The sequence below is a fragment of the Erythrolamprus reginae genome, chromosome 10, assembly GCF_031021105.1.
Source record: "Erythrolamprus reginae isolate rEryReg1 chromosome 10, rEryReg1.hap1, whole genome shotgun sequence".
Lineage (NCBI taxonomy): Eukaryota > Metazoa > Chordata > Lepidosauria > Squamata > Dipsadidae > Erythrolamprus > Erythrolamprus reginae.
Window position 1 is genome coordinate 36,135,783 of NC_091959.1, and position 20,727 is coordinate 36,156,509.

Sequence of the window (20,727 nt, forward strand, 5' to 3'; positions counted from 1 at the left end):
TTGTTTTTTATTATTGTTGTGAGTCGCCCGGAGTCTTCAGAGAGGGGCAGCATACAAATCTAATAAATTATTATTATTATTATGAATTCCCCAGCCAGCAAATGCTGGCTGGGGAATTCTGGGAGTTGAAGTCCAGATATCTTCAAGTTGCCAAGGTTGGGAAACACTGCCATAGGTGACCTATTGGCTGCAGCTGGGCCAGAGCTGCTCTTCCTCTTGGGCCTTCAGTTGATGGGGGGGGGGGGCAGGACCAGTTGCATCCATCTGATGGAGGAGGCCGGCCAAGGCTGAGCCCCTTGGGGATAGAGCAGGCCAGGGGTTTCCTGTCTAATCCTGGGTTGTGCCATCTTCAGAAAACGCCAAAACCTGGGATTTTAGGGAAAGCTAACCCCAATCTGGTCCTTCTAGTCCTAACCGGGGTGGGGGAGAGATGAGGGAGGGGCAAGAGAAGCCTGCCTGCCTTTTCTCTGATTTAATGCTGAGCTCCTTCGGCCGGGTGATTCCACTTTTTAAATTATTATTATTTATTTATTTATTAGATTTGTATGCCGCCCCTCTCCGAGGACTCGGAGCAGCTCACAACAGTGATAACAATATAACAAATCCAATACATGAAAACAGCATCTAAAACCTTCTGCCGCACAAATCCCAGCGACCAGTTAGGTCCCACAATGTCGTTTGGCAGGACCCAGGGGAAGAGCCTTCTCTGTGGCAGCTCCGACCCTCTGGAATCAGCTCCCTCCAGAGATTAGAACTGCCCCCACCCTCCTTGCCTTTCGTAAACTCCTTAAAACCCACCTCTGTCGTCAAGCATGGGGGAAATGAAACATCTCCCCCTGCCTATGTAGTTTTTTGTGTATGATATGACTGTATGTATGTTTTCATATATTGGGGTTTCTTGTTTTTTAGACTTTTTAAATGTATTATTGTTATTTTAGATTCTAACTGTTAGATTTGTCATTATATATTGTTTTTATCATTGCTGTAAGCCGCCCCGAGTCTACGGAGAGGGGCGGCATACAAATCTAATAAATAATAATAATAATAATAAAACCATACAGCTCAGTCATACCATACACAAAACTATTAATAGCCTAGGGGTAGGTCAGTTACCCCATGCCTGGCGACAAAGGTGGGTTTTGAGTAACTTACGAAAGGCAAGGAGGGTGGGGGCGGTTCTGATCTCCGGGGTGAGTTAATTCCAGAGGGCCGGGGCCGCCACAGAGAAGGCTCTTCCCCTGGGGCCCGCCAGACAACATTGTTTAGTCGACGGGACCCGGAGAAGGCCAACCCTGTGGGAACTTATCGGCCGCTGGGATTCGTGCAGTTCAATGCAGTAGACATACCCAATACTCTTCCATTCTCCTACTCTGGTCCAAACAAGCAGCACCCATTTTGGCTGAGCGAGAGTGATTGGCCAAAAGTTACCCATGCCAAAAGAGAAGGTGGAACCCCAACAAGTGGTCTTCAGGTGTGTTTCTCCCCCCCCCCCCATCACTCTAGTGATGGAAGTTTCTGTATCTCCCTCAATATCATCACCCTTCCCCTCTACTTGTGAGGCTTTCCCACCCTCCCCTCTCAGGCCCTGAAAATAGCCCCTCCCCAATTGAGAGGAAGAGGACCCGGATTGTGGGGGCAATAGCCTAGCTCTGTTAAAAAAGTGCTATTGCTAACATGTTGTAAGCCGCCCTGAGTCTAAGGAGAAGGGCGGCATAAAAATTGAATGAATGAATGAATGAATGAATGAATGAATGAATGAATGAATGAATAAGAGGAAAGGAGCTGCCTCCACTTGAATGAAAACCAAAGTCCACCTGACACCTGGGGGCCTCGGCCAACTTTCAGGCAGGTATCTCTGCGCAGGGTGGCAGGTCGGTTGACTTAGACCTTTATGAGACGCCCTCTCCAAGAACCACAAGAACCCAGCTGCCACAAAAGACACGAAAGGCCTTTTTACCCAGTGACTTGGTTCCAACTGTCGTGCCTGGCTCAAGACCCCTTTAGGGTGCATGTGGTTTGCCTTGCTTCTCGTTCACTCCTGTGTGTATGGATTTTGTAAGATGGCTGGATTCCGAGGAGAAGCTTTTGCCACACTGAGTCTCTTTCCGGTAGGTCTACTTTCGGCTCCATGCGTCAATCCTAAAACTGGTGGGGAAACCTGACTCGGGAGCAGAGGCCGAGTTGCTGGTGACTTTCATGAAGGAAGCTGCTGAGGGGCCCTTTGCCAGGGGAGAGGAGAAAAACACCCCCAAGCTCTCTGAAAAGTGAGTCCCTTTTGGTGCTGGCCCCGCAGGGAGGGAAATGGGCAGAGCTTTCTGGGACGGGGTAGCAGTGGTGGACATTCGGACAAAGCCAGTGGAGAAGCAAAACTCGCTCAACGGGGGTTGAGTCGATTTCTTTTTTTATGTCAATGTCAGGGAATTGTGTAGCCTGTGTCCAAATAAAGTCATAAACACTGACGTGAACGTATACTTTTATATAAATATAATATGCAGTGATACCTCATCTTACAAACCCCTCGTCATACAAACTTTTCGAGATACAAACCCGGGGTTTAAGATTTTTTTGCCTCTTCTTCCAAACTATTTTCACCTTACAAACCCAAGCCGCCGCCACTGGGATGCCCCGTCTCTAGACTTCTGTTGCCAGCGAAGCGTCCGTTTTTGTGCTGCTGGGATTCCCCTGAGGCTCCCCTCCATGGGAAATCCCACCTCCGGACTTCCGTGTTTTTGCGATGCTGCAGGGGAATCCCAGCAGGGGAATCCCAGCAGCGGAAAAACGGGCACTTCACTGGCAACAGAAGTCCAGAGGTGGGGTTTCCCAGTGAGGGGAGCCTCAGTGAAATCGCAGCATCACAAAAACACAGAGGTCCGGAGGTGGGGTTTTGAGGACTTCCGTGTTTTTGCAATGCTGCAATTTCGCTGAGGCTCCCCTCGCTGGGAAACCCCACCTCGGACCTCCGTTGCCAGCGAAGCACCCGTTTTTCCGCTGCTGGGATTCCCCTGCAGCATCACAAAAACACAGAAGTCCGGAGGTGGGGTTTCCCATGGAGGGGAGCCTCAGGGGAATCCCAGCAGCGCAAAAACGGGCGCTTTGGCTGGCAAAAGGGGTGAGTTTTGGGCTTGCAGCATTAATCGCTTTTCCATTGATTCCTATGGGAAACATTGTTTCGTCTTACAAACTTTTCACCTTACAAACCTCATCCCGGAACCAATTAAGTTTGTAAGATGAGGTATCACTGAATTTATTTCAAATAAGGTAGGCAAACGAGCATCATCAAGTAAACCGACACAGCAGGAACATCATGAGGTAAATTAAGAGCGCACACAGGAAAAAAGGAAGACCCGCCCTCCACCCACGACAGCCAATCACAGCACAGATTGCCTCACGCAGGAGCCTGTAATCTACACCCAGTTCAGCCCTGGTGCGCGTTCTGCCTCTGAAGGGTTCTGTGCAGCCCTTCACGGCTCCAGCTGCAAAATTGAAAGAACTTAAAACTGTTTTACTAACTTGACAACTCCAGGGATTCACTTAACAACTGTGGCAAGAAAGGCCAGAATAATAATTTATTAGATTTGTATGCCCCCCCCCCTTTCCAAAGACTCAGAGCGGCTCACAACGTAATATACAATGTACAAATCCAATATTAAAAAACAGGTTAAAACCCTTATCTTAACAAATTAAATCACACAACCCAAGCAAACCATACATAAATCGTAGTAGCTAAGGGGCATATCCACTTCCCCATGCCTGGCGACATAGGTGGGTCGGAAACTTCAGATCGTGCAAAATGCAGCTGCGAGAGCAATCATGGGCTTTCCTAAGTATGCCCATGTTCCACCAATACTCCGCAGTCTGCATTGGTTGCCAATCAGTTTCCAGTCACGATTCAAAGTGTTGGTTATGACCTATAAAGCCCTTCATGGCATCAGACCAGAATATCTCTGGGACCGCCTTCTGCCGCACGAATCCCAGCGACCAGTTAGGTCCCACAGAGTTGGCCTTCTCCGGGTCCTGTCGACTAAACAATGTCGTCTGGCGGGACCCAGGGGAAGAGCCTTCTCTGTGGCGGCCCTGACCCTCTGGAACCAGCTCCCCCCGGAGATTAGAATTTCCCCCACCCTCCTTGTCTTTCGTAAACTTCTTAAAACCCACCTCTGCCGCCAGGCATGGGGGAACTGAGACATCTCCCCCCCCCCCCCCCCCGGGCCTATACAGTTTATGCATGGTATGCTTGTGTGTATGTTTTCTTTTTAATAAGGGTTTTTTAATGACTTTTAATTATTAGATTTGTTATATATTGTGTTATTATTGTTGTGAGCCGCCCGGAGTCTACGGAGAGGGGCGGCATACAAATCTAATAAATTGAATTGAATTGAATTTTAGGAGCTTGCAAAAGGCAAGGAGGGTGGGGGCAGTTCTAATCTCCGGGGGGAGTTGATTCCAGAAGGCCGGGGCCACCACAAAGAAGGCTCTTCCCCTTGGTCCCGCCAGACGGCATTGCTTAGTCAAGAATCCAGGCGCTTGCCTCGTGTCCTCTCACCTGGTCCAGCCGTGACGGTGGCCGTGCGCCTCTTGCTCCCCCGGGCCTTCCCACTCTTCACGGTCTCCTCCTCCTCTTCCCCTTCTTCTTCCCCCAGGGAAAAGCTTTGCATGGCAGACGAGGATTCGCATTCTTCCGCAGGGACTCTGCCAGGCCCCGGGACTTCTCTGCTCTCTTCCTCTGGTCCAGGTCTGACTTCCCCACCCTACACAGCCACTCCAGTTGACCACGATTACGTCAAATGTAAAAAAAGCCATCAGCAGGCAACACCGGATGGTACAGTCCCCGTTCTCAATACTGTCGGCACTTGGAGGTGCTGGACTCCTGGCGGGTGGGCGGGCTCAATTGGCGGCTTCCGGGAGGGCGAGGGGTCCAGGGTAACACGGGCAATATTGGCGCTCATTAACCCCTTCAGTTTGCCACCACCACCACCACCACCTCCCCTCTGGCCTAAACGATAGGCGGGTCTAGTCCAAGCGCTTCCCTGCAGGCTCGAGGCGTTTCCCCCAGAGTCCCTTCGAAAAATCCAAATTTCTGCCCTCGTCCCGAGAACTCCACATGGGACGACTTCAACTCCCAGGATTCCTGGCAGGGCCCTCCCCACCGTCCCTCTCTTCTCACAGGTCAGTTTAGCACCAGAGCGGATGGGTGGCTTTTCCTGTAGCTGGATGGGAAGTGGTTGCCTATGGGGATGGGCCCCGATCCACCAGGCGGCCTTGCCGTCAGCCGCCCAGAGTCCTCTGGGAGTTGGGCGGCATATAAATTAATATAAAATAGATAAAACGCCCGCCTCTGCCACAGAGAGCTCTGCTTTCTCTTCCAGGGAGTGCAGGAGGGATTTGCCACAGAGCTGCTGTCCCGTCCTCCAAAATCCCCCAAAAGCGTAGACAGGAAGGGGCCTCTGTTTAACAGCCGCCTGCTTACTTTGTGGGGCTGAAATTGGATCCTGGGCATCAAGGCTGCTGCTTTCCTTATCTGGGAAATGCAAAAAACAGACTCACCCCCAGGTTGTTTCCTGGCCTCTGTAGGCCAAGCACGGCTTCTTAAGGCCCAGCCTGCAGATATCGCCTTTCTTGTCAATCAAGAGGCAGGCCAAAAGTCAGAGGTCCCCTTCCTGTCTCCTGTTGCAGCCGTCGGGTCACCTGTTCGTTTGTGGCATTCACTCATAGCTGGAGGTGGTGTCCTCCACCCACTAATGATAGATGCCTACTTAGGAACCTTCTTGCAAATACAGTGGTACCTCATCTTACGAACGCCTCTTCTAACGAACTTTTCAAGATACGAACCCGGTGTTTAAGATTTTTTTGCCTCTTCTTCCGAACTATTTTCACCTTACGAACCCAAGCCGCTGCTGCTGGGATGAAGGGGTTTCTTTTCCCCCCCCTTTTTTGAAGAAAGAAAAGGGAGGGGCGGCCTGGAGGGGGAAAAGACTGCATTTAAATAACTAGGAGAACAGCGTGTTTGTAGGCACTGAAAGGGTGTCTTTTGAAGAAAGAAAAGGGAGGGGCGGCCCCCTTGCCTTTCTTCCTTCCCACTCACCCTTTAGCCTAGCCTTGCTTCTTCCACCCGCCCCCTTTAGCTGCTCCTCCCTGCCCTCTGTTCACCTTCCTTCTAAAGTTTGGGATTTTCCTGAAGGATTTGCAGGCATTATTTGCTTTTACATTGATTCCTATGGGAAACATTGTTTCGTCTTACGAACTTTTCACCTTACGAACCTCCTCCTGGAACCAATTAAGTTCGTATCATGAGCTACCACTGTATTCCCTAAGAGGATCTGGGTGACCAATCCCATCTCACCCTTTTGGAATAATTTGGCCCAGAGCGCTGGACGTTTGACCGTTGGTGGACCCGGGCCCATTCACTGGGATGCCTCTCCTGCTCCACTTCCCTTTGAGAGAAGCTTTTGCTTGGCGTTTCTGCCACCGTCTACCCATTGTCTCATTTCTTTGTCCATGGTCGCCCCATCAATCTTTCTGAAAAGCCTTCTCTTCTGGAACACGATAGGCCTCTCTTGCACTATTGGGAAGGTTGAGCTATAACTCCTTCAATCCAAGCGGCTCATGCTAGAAGCAACAACAAACGAGTGGCCCCTTTAAGTCAGAGGTTTTCCAGGGGTGTTCTTGGGGACCCTCTCGGAGCAGGGCCAGTGGATAGGTGGATTTTGCCAGGTCTCAGGAACTGTGGAACTTCCACAGTTGGGAGGCAATGACCACCAAGCCATGGAGGGGGAAAGGGGAGTGTTTCAGCTGACCATAAATACTTAGGAGTTATCTATGGCAGTGTTTCCCAACCTTGGCAACTTGAAGATATCTGGACTTCCAACTCCCAGAATTCCCCAGCCAGCGAATGCTGGCTGGGGAATTCTGGGAGTTGAAGTCCAGATATCTTCAAGTTGCCAAGGTTGGGAAACACTGATCTATGGATCAGAGATTTAAAAAATGTGGTTGTAGAAGATCATTAGGAGCCCTAGAGCCTAGGGGAGGGGCTGGGGCTGCTTTTCTTAGCTGGGTCTTCCTAGGAGCAGAAGGGCCTGGGGTGGTGAGGGTCTAGTCTCAAGAAAATTACTGTTAGATGTACAGGGGTGGACATATAAAATAGCAGAATTTTAAAAACAACATTAAAATATGTCAAGTTTTGATTGATTTGAACATGTTCAAACATGATGATGCCAAAAAAATGGACAAACAAATAGAAACACCTTGAAAAATCATCAAAATATCCAGATTTGTGAAGCTCCCTTCGAACAGTTTTTGTGGAAATTGGGTTCTGTACGTGTCTCTTGAGCTCTGCAGTGATTTTAGGAGCTGCGGTCTTGCGATCCGCTCTAACAATTCCCCTTAGAGTCCAACGATCTCTCTCAGACAAGTTCAACTTTTGACCAGACCTGTGCTTGGCTGAGGACTTTTTCCCTTCTCTTTCAAAAGCAGTCATGACTTTTGAGACATGACCTCTTGAAACGCCAAACATTCGGGCCCTTTCTGTTACTCCAGCACCTGCCATTCGAGCACCAACAATTTGGCCTCTTTGAAAGTCTGAGAGATCGGCCCTTTCTAGAAGGTTATATAACCAATTTCCTTAAATTTCTGTAAAAAAAAAAGGTAGTTTAAAAAAACATATCAAATAACAGAATTTTAAAAAACAACATTAAAATATGTCAAGTTTTGATTGATTTGAACATGTTCAAACATGATGATGCCAAAAAGTCTAAGTGTTTCCATTTTTGTGTCCACCCCTGTACATATCTGCCTTTTGTGCTGTAGTTCACCAAGACGTACAAAGCACTCCTCTCATTCTCCCCCCCCCCCCCCATGAAAGTTTTATGATGTAGGTTGTGCTGAGAGAGAGAGAGATTAACCCAAAGTGAGCCAGGGCCTACATAGAAACGAAGGATAGGAAAATGCTCCTGGAAATCCGAGAAAGCCCGTCACGGATTGATCACGTGTTGCCTGCAATCCATGCGGGATTTGGATGCAGCTCAGAAGACGGGAGGAAGGCCGGCTTCTTGTCTCATCCAATCCATGACCGGCTGCAGGCGTGATTCATCACCTCCACAGCGTCACTAGGGCTGGGTGAGTCCGAAGGGTTGAGATCTGGCTGGCCGCCCGCAGGGAGGGACTTTCTGCCTCAATCAAATGGCCCTCAATCCCCACGTCCACCAGCCAGCTGCAGAAGATGACTTGGTTGCTTCATGGCCTCACTCTAAGGCAGTGTTTCCTAACCTTGGCGACTTGAAGATATCTGGACTTCAACTCCCAGAATTCCCCAGCCAGCGAATGCTGGCTGGGGAACTCTGGGAGTTGAAGTCCAGATATCTTCAAGTCGCTAAGGTTGGGAAACACTGCTCTAAAGTGACCAGATTTTAAAATTGGTAAAGAGGGACACCATTGATTGGAGGGTGGGGGAGGTCCTTATTAAAAATTTGGTCTAGTCTTCTTGGGAACCGTGCCGTACCAGGTGGGAAAAGGACCCTCGCTCTTCCATGGCATCCCCGAAACCATCACTGCTTTCATCCTTCCTCCGCTTTTCTAAGCAGGGGCTGCGCTCCATCCCAAGATTGACCGGCCACCCCTTAATGGGAAGCACTTCCTTTCTCTTGGTGGTGGGAGAAGCTTCCCCCTTCCAGTGCCCAGAGAAAGGAAGCGCTTTATTCGTTCCGAGCCATCCGGAGTGAATAAAGTGCTTCCTTTCTCTGGGCACTGGGAGAAGTTTATTCCCTCTCCCAGTTCCCAGAGAAAGGAAGCCCTTTATTTGCTCTGGGCCGTCCAGCTCAGATAAGAAAATCGGGACTTTTTAAAAACCCCACAAATTATTAAAAATATGGACTGTCCCACCAAAAGTGGGAGTCTGGTCACCTTGCCTCACGCCCCATTGCCCTATCGGCCAGTTCACTAGCAGGCCTAGTGTCTTAGTAGTATCAGCCCCCTTCTGCAATTTGAGAAGACCATCTCCATAGCATCAGAATTTCAGCTGAACAGATCGAAGGCGATAGAGCAGCTTAGACGCAGAAAATGAGGCGGAATCCCTGCTCTTTCAGAGGGATGGGCAGCATCATTGGGCCACGCCAAGAATCAGTGTCTTTGAATCCTTAATCAAGGAGAATTAGGGGAGGGGGTGGCCTGCCGACGGGCAGGGAAGGAAAAACTCCTATTGTTGCCTCTGCAGTGCTCCCCTCTGGTTTGAACATGGAAAGGCCCCGACTTTCAGGCAGCCTCTTCCTTATGGCCATCTTGATTCTGACCCAGGTCAGCCGTCGGGCCCAGCCCCGTGGATAAGGCCAGGACACAGAAGTGGACGCCTGCGGACAGGCAGCTTGGCTTGGCCGTGTTCCTATTGGTTTTTCAGGGAACCCTGGGCCTTTGAATTTACGGAGGATATTCCAGGGGATCCAGTGTCATTCGTGTCATTTTGTGCCTTTGTCCTCTCAATCATGGCCGTTCTTGTTCGTTTCTGCTGTGTTTCATGCTTTTGTAACCAATATTGCCTGTGTTGCCCTAACCCTGTTTAAAAACGACTTTCCTTGCCTGCTTGTGTTGCCCATCACGGCTTGCTTGATCGTCACAGCTGCAACCGACGATTTGGCTGTGCAAATGTTGGGAAAGCCCACAATGGCCACAGCCTTCTAGGTTCAGCTGCTGCTTCCTGCATTGGGATGGCTGGATAGACTTGCCCCCCTCCCCTCTTGCTTTCCTGCTGAATCCGTTTCTGTTTATTCTTTTCCTGAGCAGCTGTTTTAAATATGCATAAGTTAGTTATATTTCGGGGGGGGGGGGGGGAGAGAACTGTGGCTAACAGAGAAGTCCATTTGCTGAATTAATTCCATCCCCTGTGGCAAAGTTTATTAAGCTTGGCAGCTTGAAAATGGGCTTTAGTGGCTTGGGAATTCTGGGAGTTGAAGTCCACTCATCTTCAAACGTTCTAGATTGAGAAACACAGCCCTGAGACGAACAGGCCTGACTTATACCCAAACCGGGCCGGCCGTTGTATTGAAAATAGGTGTGGCAATTTGCTCCAGGAAACCTTGAAGCGGAGTCAAAATTAGACGTTCGGTTTTGGGGTGCCCAAATCGAAGAGCTGGGACCGATGGATCCCGGTCCGGATGAACTAAAGCCTGACTGTTTCAACGATCCTTTTTTGGTTGTTGTTGGACTGTCAGATCCTTTTTGTCCACCACGGCTGAATCAAAGGGCCCCAAACTGACATCACATCAAAACTGTATTACGACCATGGACAGAAAAGACGAGATCATTAAAAAAAAATTCAAACACATACCCAAGACATTCAATAAATTCTCCTGGGCCAGTGAGCTTCCCTCTGCAGGTAGTCCTTCCATTGTGCCCTTCGCGTAGCATTCCCATGTTGCTCAGCAGAGTTCCACCACAGGGAGGGGATTTGGGGATTTCTGCCACAATGTGAGGCTCACATAAAATTGTTCCGCGCAGCTGGTGAGATTTTTAAAAACAAAAAACAGATGGGAGACTCTCCTCTTAAATCTCTGTCCTCTGTGACCCTAAAACCTTTGGGAATTTCCCCTGCAGGATGAAGACAGACCCTTAAAGTGAATCCTTGGAAATCACCCAACAGACATGAAGGATGTGCAAAAATACCAACCCTTTGCAGGCACCAATCCCTAGGATTGGTGGGTATCTAATCTAATGCCAGGGCCCACCATGCTGGGATAGTGACAGGCCTGTGAGCCCAATAATAGTGAAATTGACTAGGTGGGAAGAAACAACTTCTACAATTAGCAATCTTTTCTTCAGCGTATTCTATCTGACGATTTATTTATTTATTTATTTATTTATTTATTACATTATTATGCCGCCCCCTCTCCGCAGACTCAGGGTGGCTCACAGCAACAGAAAAAAAATATATAGTACAAATTCAATAATTAGAAAGCTAAAAACCCATAATTTAAAAAACATGCACACAATATACCATACATAAACAGTATAGGCGTGGGGAAGTTATCTCAATTCCCCCATGCCTGATAGCAGAGGTGGGTTTTAAGGAGTTTACGAAAGGCAAGGAGGGTGAGGGCAGTTCTAATCTCAGGGGGGAGCTGGTTCCAGAGGGCCAGGGCCACCACAGAGAAGGCTCTTCCCCTGGGACCCGCCAAACGACATTGTTTAGTTGACAGGACCCGGAGAAGGCCAACTCTGTGGGACCTAATCGGTCGCTGGGATTCGTGCGGAAGAAGGCGGTCCCGGAGATATTCTGGTCCGATGCCATGAAGGGCTTTGTAGGTCAAAACCAACACTTTGAATTGTGACCGGAAATTGATCGGCAACCAATGCAGATTTAGGAGGAGGGCGATCCCATGGTGCTCAGCCACGTCAGGATACCTCTTGGTATTCTAATTTTCTAGGGACCCGATACTATCTCCACATCTCCTAAAGATTGCAGCTGCTATCCTTATGCTGATATAAATTTCTCTGCTTTCATTCTTTGATGCTCTTATTTCCCCGACGAGCACTTTTATAATATTTCCTAGTGTTTATACAAAACTTTCAATTTGTAGGCAAATTTCAGAGGGATGAAGCCAATTCTCCCAGATTTTATTCACTGCCATTGAGCTCCGAGGAGCTAGAGGGAGGATTCCTTCTTATAGGAAGCACTTTCCACAACAAAGTTCCACCAGAACCAGTTTACCACTTACTAAATTCCCCCTGTTTCTTAATGACTTTTTCCTCCTCTGGTTGTGTTGATCAACCAAGAAATAGCAGAGCCAAATCAGACAATTAGCTCCATCACTTCCACTTTCCTGACTCACAGGAAATAAAAGGTATATATCATTACTGGATCAGCAGTTGTCAAAAATGACAGAATAAGTGGAGGTCTGCCAAAATCTGACATTTAATTCTGAGCGGAAGTGTTATGTTGTCTTGCGACAGGCTGCCAAATCCATTTCCCCCAGTTTTTAATTCTTGTGGCAGCAATTTGTTGCGTCAATGCGATTCTGACGAAAAAGTAAGATTTCTTCCCTTAATAGGGGCGCTACCCTGTGTTGAACTGGATTGAGTTCCAATTGGATTGCTTTATTTGTTTGTTTGTTTGTTTATTTATTAAATTTGTATGTCGCCCCTCTCCGTAGACTTTTTCTCACCCCTCCTTCCAAACTTTCCATCAGCTCCTTTCCTCAATGTCCCAGGACATTCTCCCCACAGACCACCCATTTTTTTAAATAAAATCACATCTTTTGTTTCCTAGTGTCAGGACAGACTGAATGAATTTTCACCAGGAAAAATAATGCATGGGGGAAATACTCCTGTCCATATCAATCTGTGTGTGTTTAGTCCAGCCACAACTAAAAATGATCATTTCCCTGCCTCGAACCTGATCTCGTCTTTTAACCACCTGCAAACGGCCTGCCTTCTCCTCTTCTAGGCCTGAGTGGGAAACCAGCCAATTGAAACTCTAAAGCACGGGTCACCAAACCTGGCAACTTTAAGACGTGTGGACTTCAACTCCCAGAATTCTCCAGCCAGCAGAGCTGGCTGGAGAATGCTGGGAGTTGAAGTCCACACGTCTTAAAGTTGCCAAGTTTGAAGACCTCTGCTCTAAAGGGTTGGATCTGTTTGCTCATACCTGACTGCCCATAACTAAGCAGCCTGGCAGGTGTTTGTGTCTTCACTATTCTTTGTAGGAAGGGAACCCAATCTTAGACCTCCTTTAGCCCTTTGTAAACTAAGGATTATTCATTGAAACGCTAAGAAGGCTTTTTTTTAAAAAATTATTTATTAAATTTGTATGCCGCCCCTCTCCGTGGACTCGGGGCGGCTCACAGCAGTGGTAGAAACAATGTACAATACAAATCTAATAATACGAAGTTAAAAACCCATAATTTAAAAAACATGCACACAACACACCATACATAAATTATATAGGCCTGGGGAATATATTTCAATTTCCCCATGCCTGACGGCAGAGGTGGGTTTTTAAAAGTTTACGAAAGGCAAGGAGGGTGGGGGCAATTCTGATCTCTGGGGGGAGTTGATTCCAGAGGGCCGGGGCCGCCACAGAGAAGGCTCTTCCCCTGGGTCCCGCTAAGTGACATTGTTATTCGACGGGACCCGGAGAAAGCCAACTCTGTGGGACCTAACCAGTCGCTGGGATTCGTGCGGCAGAAGGCGGTCCCAGAGATATTCTGGCCCGATGCCATGAAGGGCTTTATAGGTCATAACCAACACTTTGAATTGTGACCGGAAACTGATCGGCAACCAATGCAGACTGCGGAGTGTTGGTGTAACATGGGCATATTTGGGAAAGCCCATGATTGCTCTCGCAGCTGCATTCTGCACAATCTGAAGTTTCCGAACACTTTTCAGAGGTAGCCCCATGTAGAGAGCGTTACAGTAGTCGAGCCTCGAGGTGATGAGGGCATGAGTGACTGTGAGTAGTGACCCCCAGTCCAAATAGGGTCGCAACAGGTGCACCTGTAACTGAGCAGCCCTACAGGTGTGTGTGTCTTCACTATTCTTTGTAGGAGGGGAACCCCATCTTAGACCTCCTTTAGCCCTTGGGAAACTAAGGATTATTCATTGAAACACTAGGAAGGCATTTTGGGTGACAGCGGCATGGATGCTTGCTGAGGATCATGCGGTGGAGGGAGATGAGCTCAGCGTTTCCAGAACCAGCTTAGCACACGTGGGTTGCCATTTGCTTCCTAACGCCAGACATTTACGATCTCTCTGCTCTGTCAGGACGACTTCCCATTCTGTAGCTCCTCGGCTGTCCTCGGGTATGGTGTTGGTACAGTGGTACCTCGACATACGAGTTTAATTCGTTCCAGACCCGAGCTCGTAAGTCGGTCAACTCGCATCTCGAACGAATGCCTTTAGACTTTGTTTTTCACGCCGAGATAACCAGAAGCAACGGTTCTTGCGCCACCTAGTGGAAGCTCGGCTCGTATCCTGAATTTGAGCTCAGGTGTCGAACAGAAATTTCGCTCGCGTCGTGGCTCGTAACTTGGAATACTCGCATGTGGAGCAGCTCGTATCTAGAGGTACTACTGTATGTCTAGGCTGCGAGACCTTCGACATACGCAGAGTTTTTGGTAAGAGTGTGGATGTGTGATACAGCCAGTAACGGCACAGACTTAGTATGCTAAACAAGTATTATTTACATATATACATATTTACAAGCCCAAAGTAGAAATAAACAACAAACCACACATAGCAGCACCAAGGCAAATAATGAATGAGCTCTCCAGCATCATAATCAGGAGAGAGTGCTGCCGCCTCTTGTGGCAAACCAGCCAAAGTCCTTAAAGGTATATTGCATCTATAAAGGTACAAACTACAATTGGTAGTTTACATACAGGGCAACCCCAAATACTGGTGAGCACCATGTACTAACATGAGTTCTCAAGTCACCCTTTCATGATCATCATTTCCTCATGAGTTTTAAATGTCCCTCTCATTGCTTGCCATACTGTGCACGTCTTTTATGTAGTTTACTAATTGAGGATAAATTCGGTCATCGGATTAAAAGGAACCCCCTCCCCAAACAGTGCAATAGCCGCTTCCATGTTTAAGGAGCCCCAAGGCCTTTGGCTTTGCTGCAGCAGATTGCCACAGTCACCTGAACGCTAAGAACTTTCAAAAGAGCCCTGCAGCTGCTATCACTTCTAGCTGAAAGTTTTAAATTTATAGGAAGAAGTGTTAGTGGGCTGCAAGAACAGAGCTTGCGGGGTGGAACAATTGAGTGGATTGTTACTTTTTGCGCTTACTGGAAACCGAATGCTGAAATGGGGTGGGGGTGGGGGGTAGGTGATAGCAGCCGCTGTCTGAAAATAGGGGAGGGGGGACAGAGCTGCCAAAGCAACAATCTCACTTCCCCCCCATCCCCTCCCCGTTTCTCCTGCGCAGACAGGAGCCAGGACAGCACAGCTGTGGGGCTCTCGGACTCCAATTCCACCCAGGACACCTTTATGGATCTGGCCAGCTTCCCGGACAGCAGTAAGAAGGCTTTTTCCGAGGGGAGGCCCCTGGCTACCTGCTCGGGCACCACAGCAGCACCACCTGGGAAAGAGAGCCTGGCACCCGCAGAGGACAGGGGTAAGTGGAGCAAGGCTGGAGCTTCCTTCCGGGCCTCGGGCTCCGTCCTGGCCTTCCGCTGCCAGAGGTGAAAAGCCGAGGCTGGGGCCGGGGATGCCCCTCGGTTCTCCTCCTGCCTATCTACAGCGCGGTTGGGGATTTGGGTATGCTGGATCCAAGGGATTGATTGATTGATTGATTTTTTGATTTGATTTGATTTGATTTGATTTGATTTGATTTGATTTGATTTGATTTGATTTGATTTGTATGCCACCCCTCTCCAAAGACTCGGGGCAGCTAACAACAATAAAAAAGACAATGTAAACAAATTTAATATTAAAAATAATCTAAAAACCCCCAATTTAAAGAACCAATCATACATACAAGCATACCATGTATAAATTCTATAAGCCTAGGGGAGAAGGGAAAATTTCAATTCCCCCATGCCTGATGACAGAGGTGGGTTTTAAGGAACTTGCGAAAGGCAAGGAGGGTGGGGGCAACTTTGATATCTGGGGGGAGTTGGTTCCAGAGAGTCGGGGCCGCCACAGAGAAGGCTCTTCCTCTGGGTCCCGCCAGACGACATTGTTTAGTCGACAGGATCCGGAGAAGGCCAACTCTGTGGGACCTAACTGGTTGCTGGGATTCGTGCGGCAGAAGGCGGTCCCTGAGATATTATTATTACTGTATTATTATTATTATTATTATTATTATTATTATTATTATTATTATTATTGCACTGTTTGGGGAAGGGGCTCCTTTTTTATTATTTATTATATTATTTATTAGATTTATATGCCGCCCCTCTCCGAAGACTCGGGGCGTCTAAGGGTGACCGTGCCTATTTCCTGGCCCCTCTAGGGAAGCCGGGAGACACCCCTGACGCCTGCCGTGCTGCAGAGCAGAAGCCCCCTCCCCAGGGACCTTCCAGAGCCTCTGCTGCCCCGCTGCCCCAGGGGGATCCCAAGAGATCGGCAGAGCCCCTCTGCCCCAGCCAGTTCGCCCAGGGCCTTCCCACCGACCTGGAGGAGCAGCGCACTTTCCTGACCGAGCGCTGCATCGCCGCCTTCCACCTCTGTCTCAGCCGCTTCCCCCAGCATTACAAGAGCCTCTACCGCCTGGCCTGCCTCTACGCCTGCAGCCCCACCCATAAGGTAGTGGGGGGGGAAGGGGTTTGCAAATGGGTGGGTGGGGGTCACAAGGCCAGGACAGTCACCAGAGTTGGATTCAGCTCCAAAATGGGGGGGGGGGGGGGGGCTGAGGCATCCAAGAAAGGCAGTTGTGCCAGTGGTGAGGGGCCAGCAAAGCGCCTCTGCCGACTTCCTGCTCCCGTGACTGTGCTCGTCCAAGATTATTAACTTGCAAGGGCCCTTTAAGGACTAGAAACCTAGTCTCCAAAGGAAATAATTTATAGAAGATGGCTGGAAGCCTGGCTTTGCTTTTGACATACAGGGGGTGGACACAAAAATGGAAATCCAGATTTGGGTCTAGTCTCAAGAAAATTACTGTTAGATGGACAGGGGATGGACAGAAAAATGGAAACACCTTGAAAAATCATCAAAATATCCAGATTTGTGAAGCTCCCTTTGAACAGTTTTTGTGGAAACTGGGTTCTGTGCGTGTCTATTGAGCTCTGCTGTGATTTTAAGAGCTGTGGTCTTGCGATCCACTCTAACAATTCGCTTTAGAGCCCGACGGTCTCTCGGACAACTTCGACTTTCGACCAGACCTTCTGCTTGGCTGAGGGAGTTTCCCCTTCTCTTTCAAAAGCAGTCATGACTTTTGAGACATGACCTCTTGAAGCGCCAAACATTTGGGCACTTTCTGTTACACTAGCGCCTGCCATTCAAGCACCAACAATTTGGCCTCTTTGAAAGTCAGAGTTCTGCCATTTCTAGAAGGTTATAACCAATTTCCTTAAATTTCTGTAAAAAAAAAAAAAAAGGTAGTTTAAAAAAACATATCAAATAACAGAATTTAAAAAATCATAAAAATATGTCAAGTTTGCCATATGCCAAAAAGTCAAAGGTTTCCATTTTTCTGTCCACCCCATCTACATACCAGCAGATGTTTGACAAAGCTTCCTCCGTTTTCTTTGGATTTCTTTCTTTTTTGGTTCCTTTCAGAGGGAAGGGAGAAGCTTTTTCCAATCTGGGTTGCCTTGCTCTTGAATAAAAAATGGATTTCAATTTTAAAACGTACCCAGGGTCATCAGTATAGGTTATCAATATATGGGAAGAGAGCTCCCCCTGTACATCTCAACGCAGGAGCATCCAGGCCGAGCGGGTGGGGCATGTTCCCAGCCACAGGAGGCTCAGTACTTGTGTTGCCCCCCTACCCCTGACTCCCCCCACCCCTATTGCTAGCCACCATTAAAACCAATATTGGGCCAAGCAGGGAGAGCTGTGGACACCCTCAAAAGAAGGTGGTGTCCCCCCAGCCCCCCCCCATTGCCCCTGCCGCCCCCTTCCAGGCAGGGGGACCTTCTGCACCAAGGAACAGGCCAGCCGTTTGGTGCGGGAGGGGCGAAACCCCACCCGCCTTCCTCTTAGCGGCCAGGAGCAGGACTGGGAGTGCAAAGCATCTTTGGGACCCCTGGGGTGGAGGGAGGCTTTTTGCTGGGCCTGGCTCTGCCACGGAGGAGAGGCTCTGATCGTGTGCCCCACTTTTCAGCCTGGCCCAGGGAGGGGGAAGTGGGGGGGCGTTAGGGGAAGAGGTGGCCCCTGGGCGGGGGGGGGGGCTGGAAAGAGGGGCTGCAGCCGCCGCCGCTTCTTGGCAACCCCCGGTGTTCTTCCCTTGCACTCTGTCCTGTACAGAACCTGCCGTGGGCTCGCAACGTGCTGCTGGGCAGCAATCTCCCCTGGCAGCAGCTGAGCCACATGCCGGCACAGGGGCTCTTCTGCGAGAGGAACAAGACCAACTTCTTCAACGTAAGTGGGTGCCCCCCCCCCCGCTGCAGGGAAGATGGGGGGGGGCTCGCTCTGCCCTTCCCCAAGAAAGGCTGCTTTCCTTTGCTTCAAGGCAGGCTAGGCCTCTCCGCCTGCCTCTCTGGAGCTGCCCCCCTTCTGGCGGCAGGGGGGGGGGGGGGAACGGCTTGGGCAGCTGTGTCCGGCCTGTCACTCCAGGGAGGGGGGTGGGGGTGTTTCCTTCAGCCCGAGCAGCCTTCCTTTCTCTCCTCCTGTGGAACAAGGCCCTTCCACACTGCAGAGGAACTCATGATGGGAAGCTAAAAACCCCCTTGAAAGTTGTATGAGGAGCCTCTCCAACTCTGGCCTGAGGTCCAGTTCGTGGAAGGGCCCCCTGCGGGAGGAAAGTAGCACCGCTTGGTGCCACAGGAGGCTTCTGTCAGGTACACACAGACAGGAGGGGGGGGAGGCCATTTGTACCCTGGGGGGGGGGGCTCTTGGGGGATGGGTCCAGAGGTTTCCCTAGGGCAGTGTTTCCCCACCTTGGCAACTTGAAGATATCTGGACTTCAACTCCCAGAATTCCCCAGCCAGCATTCGCTGGCTGGGGAATTCTGGGAGTTTGAAGTCCAGATATCTTCAAGTTGCCAAGGTGGGGGAAACACTTCCCCTAGAGAGCCCAACATGGGACTCCTCCCTTCAGCTCAAGTGGAGGCCCAGGCCAGAGGGCACAGGTCGGCCCCCACAGCCTGCAAGACACCCCCCTCAAGGCCCCTCATCTTGCTCGAGGGGCTTCTCTGAGCCTGGAGGGTGCTGACGGAGAAGGACCCCCTTGCTGGCGGCTCTCTGTCCTGGCTCCAGGGACATTTCTGACGGCTTCCACAGGGTCTGAGGGAGCAGGCTGTGATGGGGGCCCCTTCTCCCCCTAGGGGGCCTGGTGCTCCCTCCCGGGAGGGGGCCTTTGGGACCCCCACATAACCAGCTCCCGGGAACGTTGTGGAAACGGAGCTGCTCTGGAGGGAGGAGGAGGAGGCCGCTCTTCAACTGGGGATAGAGGCCACACGGAGCTGAAAGCCCGGCGGGGCCCTGCAGTGCCCGGCTTACCCGCCTGGCCAGGGGGAGGCCGGCTGCCTTCCCCGCTTCAGGGCCAGGGAGAAGGGGGGGCGCGGGGGGGGGCGGCCCCTGAGAAGGACCTTGGACCGGCCGGATGCGGGGCCGCTTCTGCCCTCCATTCCCGCCGACAGCGGGGGGCTCCTCCGGGCTGGCTTGAGGGGGGCTGCGGCAGGCTGGGCGAGGGCGGCCCCACTACAGCTGCTCCCGGGTCGCCCGGCGCCGCGATGGCAGCGGCCTCGCTCTCAGGAGGTTCTCCGGGCTGGGCGGCTGCCTTCCTCCCCGAGCGGCGCTCGGAGAGCAGCGGGGAAAGGGGCCGCCGGCACGCAGCCGCCTTCGCCGAGCAGGTGCGGCGGGGGTGGGAGGAGCGCCCCGGGGGCCTCGGGAAGGCGGCGTCTCCCGGGGGGGAGGAAGAGGCGGCAGCAGCGGGCCTTGTAGCGGCGGGCAGACAGAGCGCAGCGCCGGCCGCCTTCGGCTCCAGCGGGGGGCGGCGCGGCGGGTGGGGGGCGGCTCTGCCGGGCAGGTAGGCGGCGCGCGGGAGGGGGCCTGGCGGGCCGGTCCCGGGAAGCTGCGCTGGGCGGGCGCGGAAGGGAACGGCGCGGGTTCCCTCCTCCTCCGAGCCCCGCACGGGAGGACCCCCCGGAAGCGGCCGCGGGGGCGGGAGGCGGCCGCCAGTAGAACCCCCCCCCTCCCATGGCCGCGCCTCGACCGTTCGCCGCCGCTCTTCGGGGGACTGACGGGGGCGGCGGGGCGCTCTTCGCTTCCCTCCGAAATGGTGAGCTGGGCGGCTGAAGAAGGGCCGCTAGGCCGGTCTCGGCCCCCGCCGCGCTCGCTTCCCTTCCTGGGCGGCTCCGGTTCAGTGCCGGACGCGCTTTGGCGGCCGCTTCTGGCTGCTCGGGGATGCTGGAGGAGCCGACGCGCCCGGAGGTGGCCTGACTTTGGGGGGGGGGGGGGGGGTACCGAGGCCTTTCGGGGACTGGAGGCTCCGCACCGGCCACAGCAAAGCCCTTTGGGGAAGCCTTGAAGGGCCGTCCTCAGCTGCCCCCGTCCATCTCCATGACTTCCCCTCCTGGCCCCCACTCTGTGGTCGAGGGTCTTGCCTGTTTCTTCCACCATTGACCTGGTTACCTGGGAGCCAAATAACCAGAAGCCTCCCCTCCCTTCGCCTCTTTAAGTTTGGGTAGCGGTGTGCAGGTTTTCTCCCTGGCGGAGGCTGGAAGGCCCCCTATCCAGGAGGCACCAGGATCCTACAGGTGACAAGGGAAAAATGGGTCCCCTCCCCTGAGTGACTGCTCTCTTCCTCCCCTGGCTCTCTGGACAGGGCATATGGCGCATCCCCGTGGATGAAATCGACCGTCCCAGGAAGTTTTGCCTCCCATATGAACCGCTCCATCGTCCTGCTGCTGAACGTGCTGTCCCAGCTCAGGGATTACCCCACCTTGCTGAAAATCTCCTCTATGCTGCAGAGGACCCCCGACCAGGGGAAAGTGAGTGCCCTGCTCCCTTGGGCTTCCATATTATTATTATTATTATTATTATTATTTATTAGATTTGTATGCCGCCTCTCTCCGTAGACTCAGGGCAGCTCACAACAATGATAAAAACAATATATAATGACAAATCTAATAGTTAAA

The 20,727-nt window shown here is 51.2% G+C and overlaps 1 protein-coding gene across 1 annotated transcript in view; it reads left to right on the forward strand.

Moving 5' to 3' along the window:
- CABIN1 (calcineurin binding protein 1) overlaps positions 1–20,727 on the forward strand; it is a 65,572-nt gene that overhangs the window by 35,389 nt on the left and 9,456 nt on the right. Inside the window, 7 exon segments of the mRNA XM_070762503.1 lie at positions 2,113–2,264; positions 4,641–4,819; positions 14,911–15,099; positions 15,868–16,232; positions 17,895–18,008; positions 20,415–20,450; positions 20,452–20,591. Of these exon segments, the coding sequence (XP_070618604.1) occupies positions 2,113–2,264; positions 4,641–4,819; positions 14,911–15,099; positions 15,868–16,232; positions 17,895–18,008; positions 20,415–20,450; positions 20,452–20,591 (1,175 nt within the window).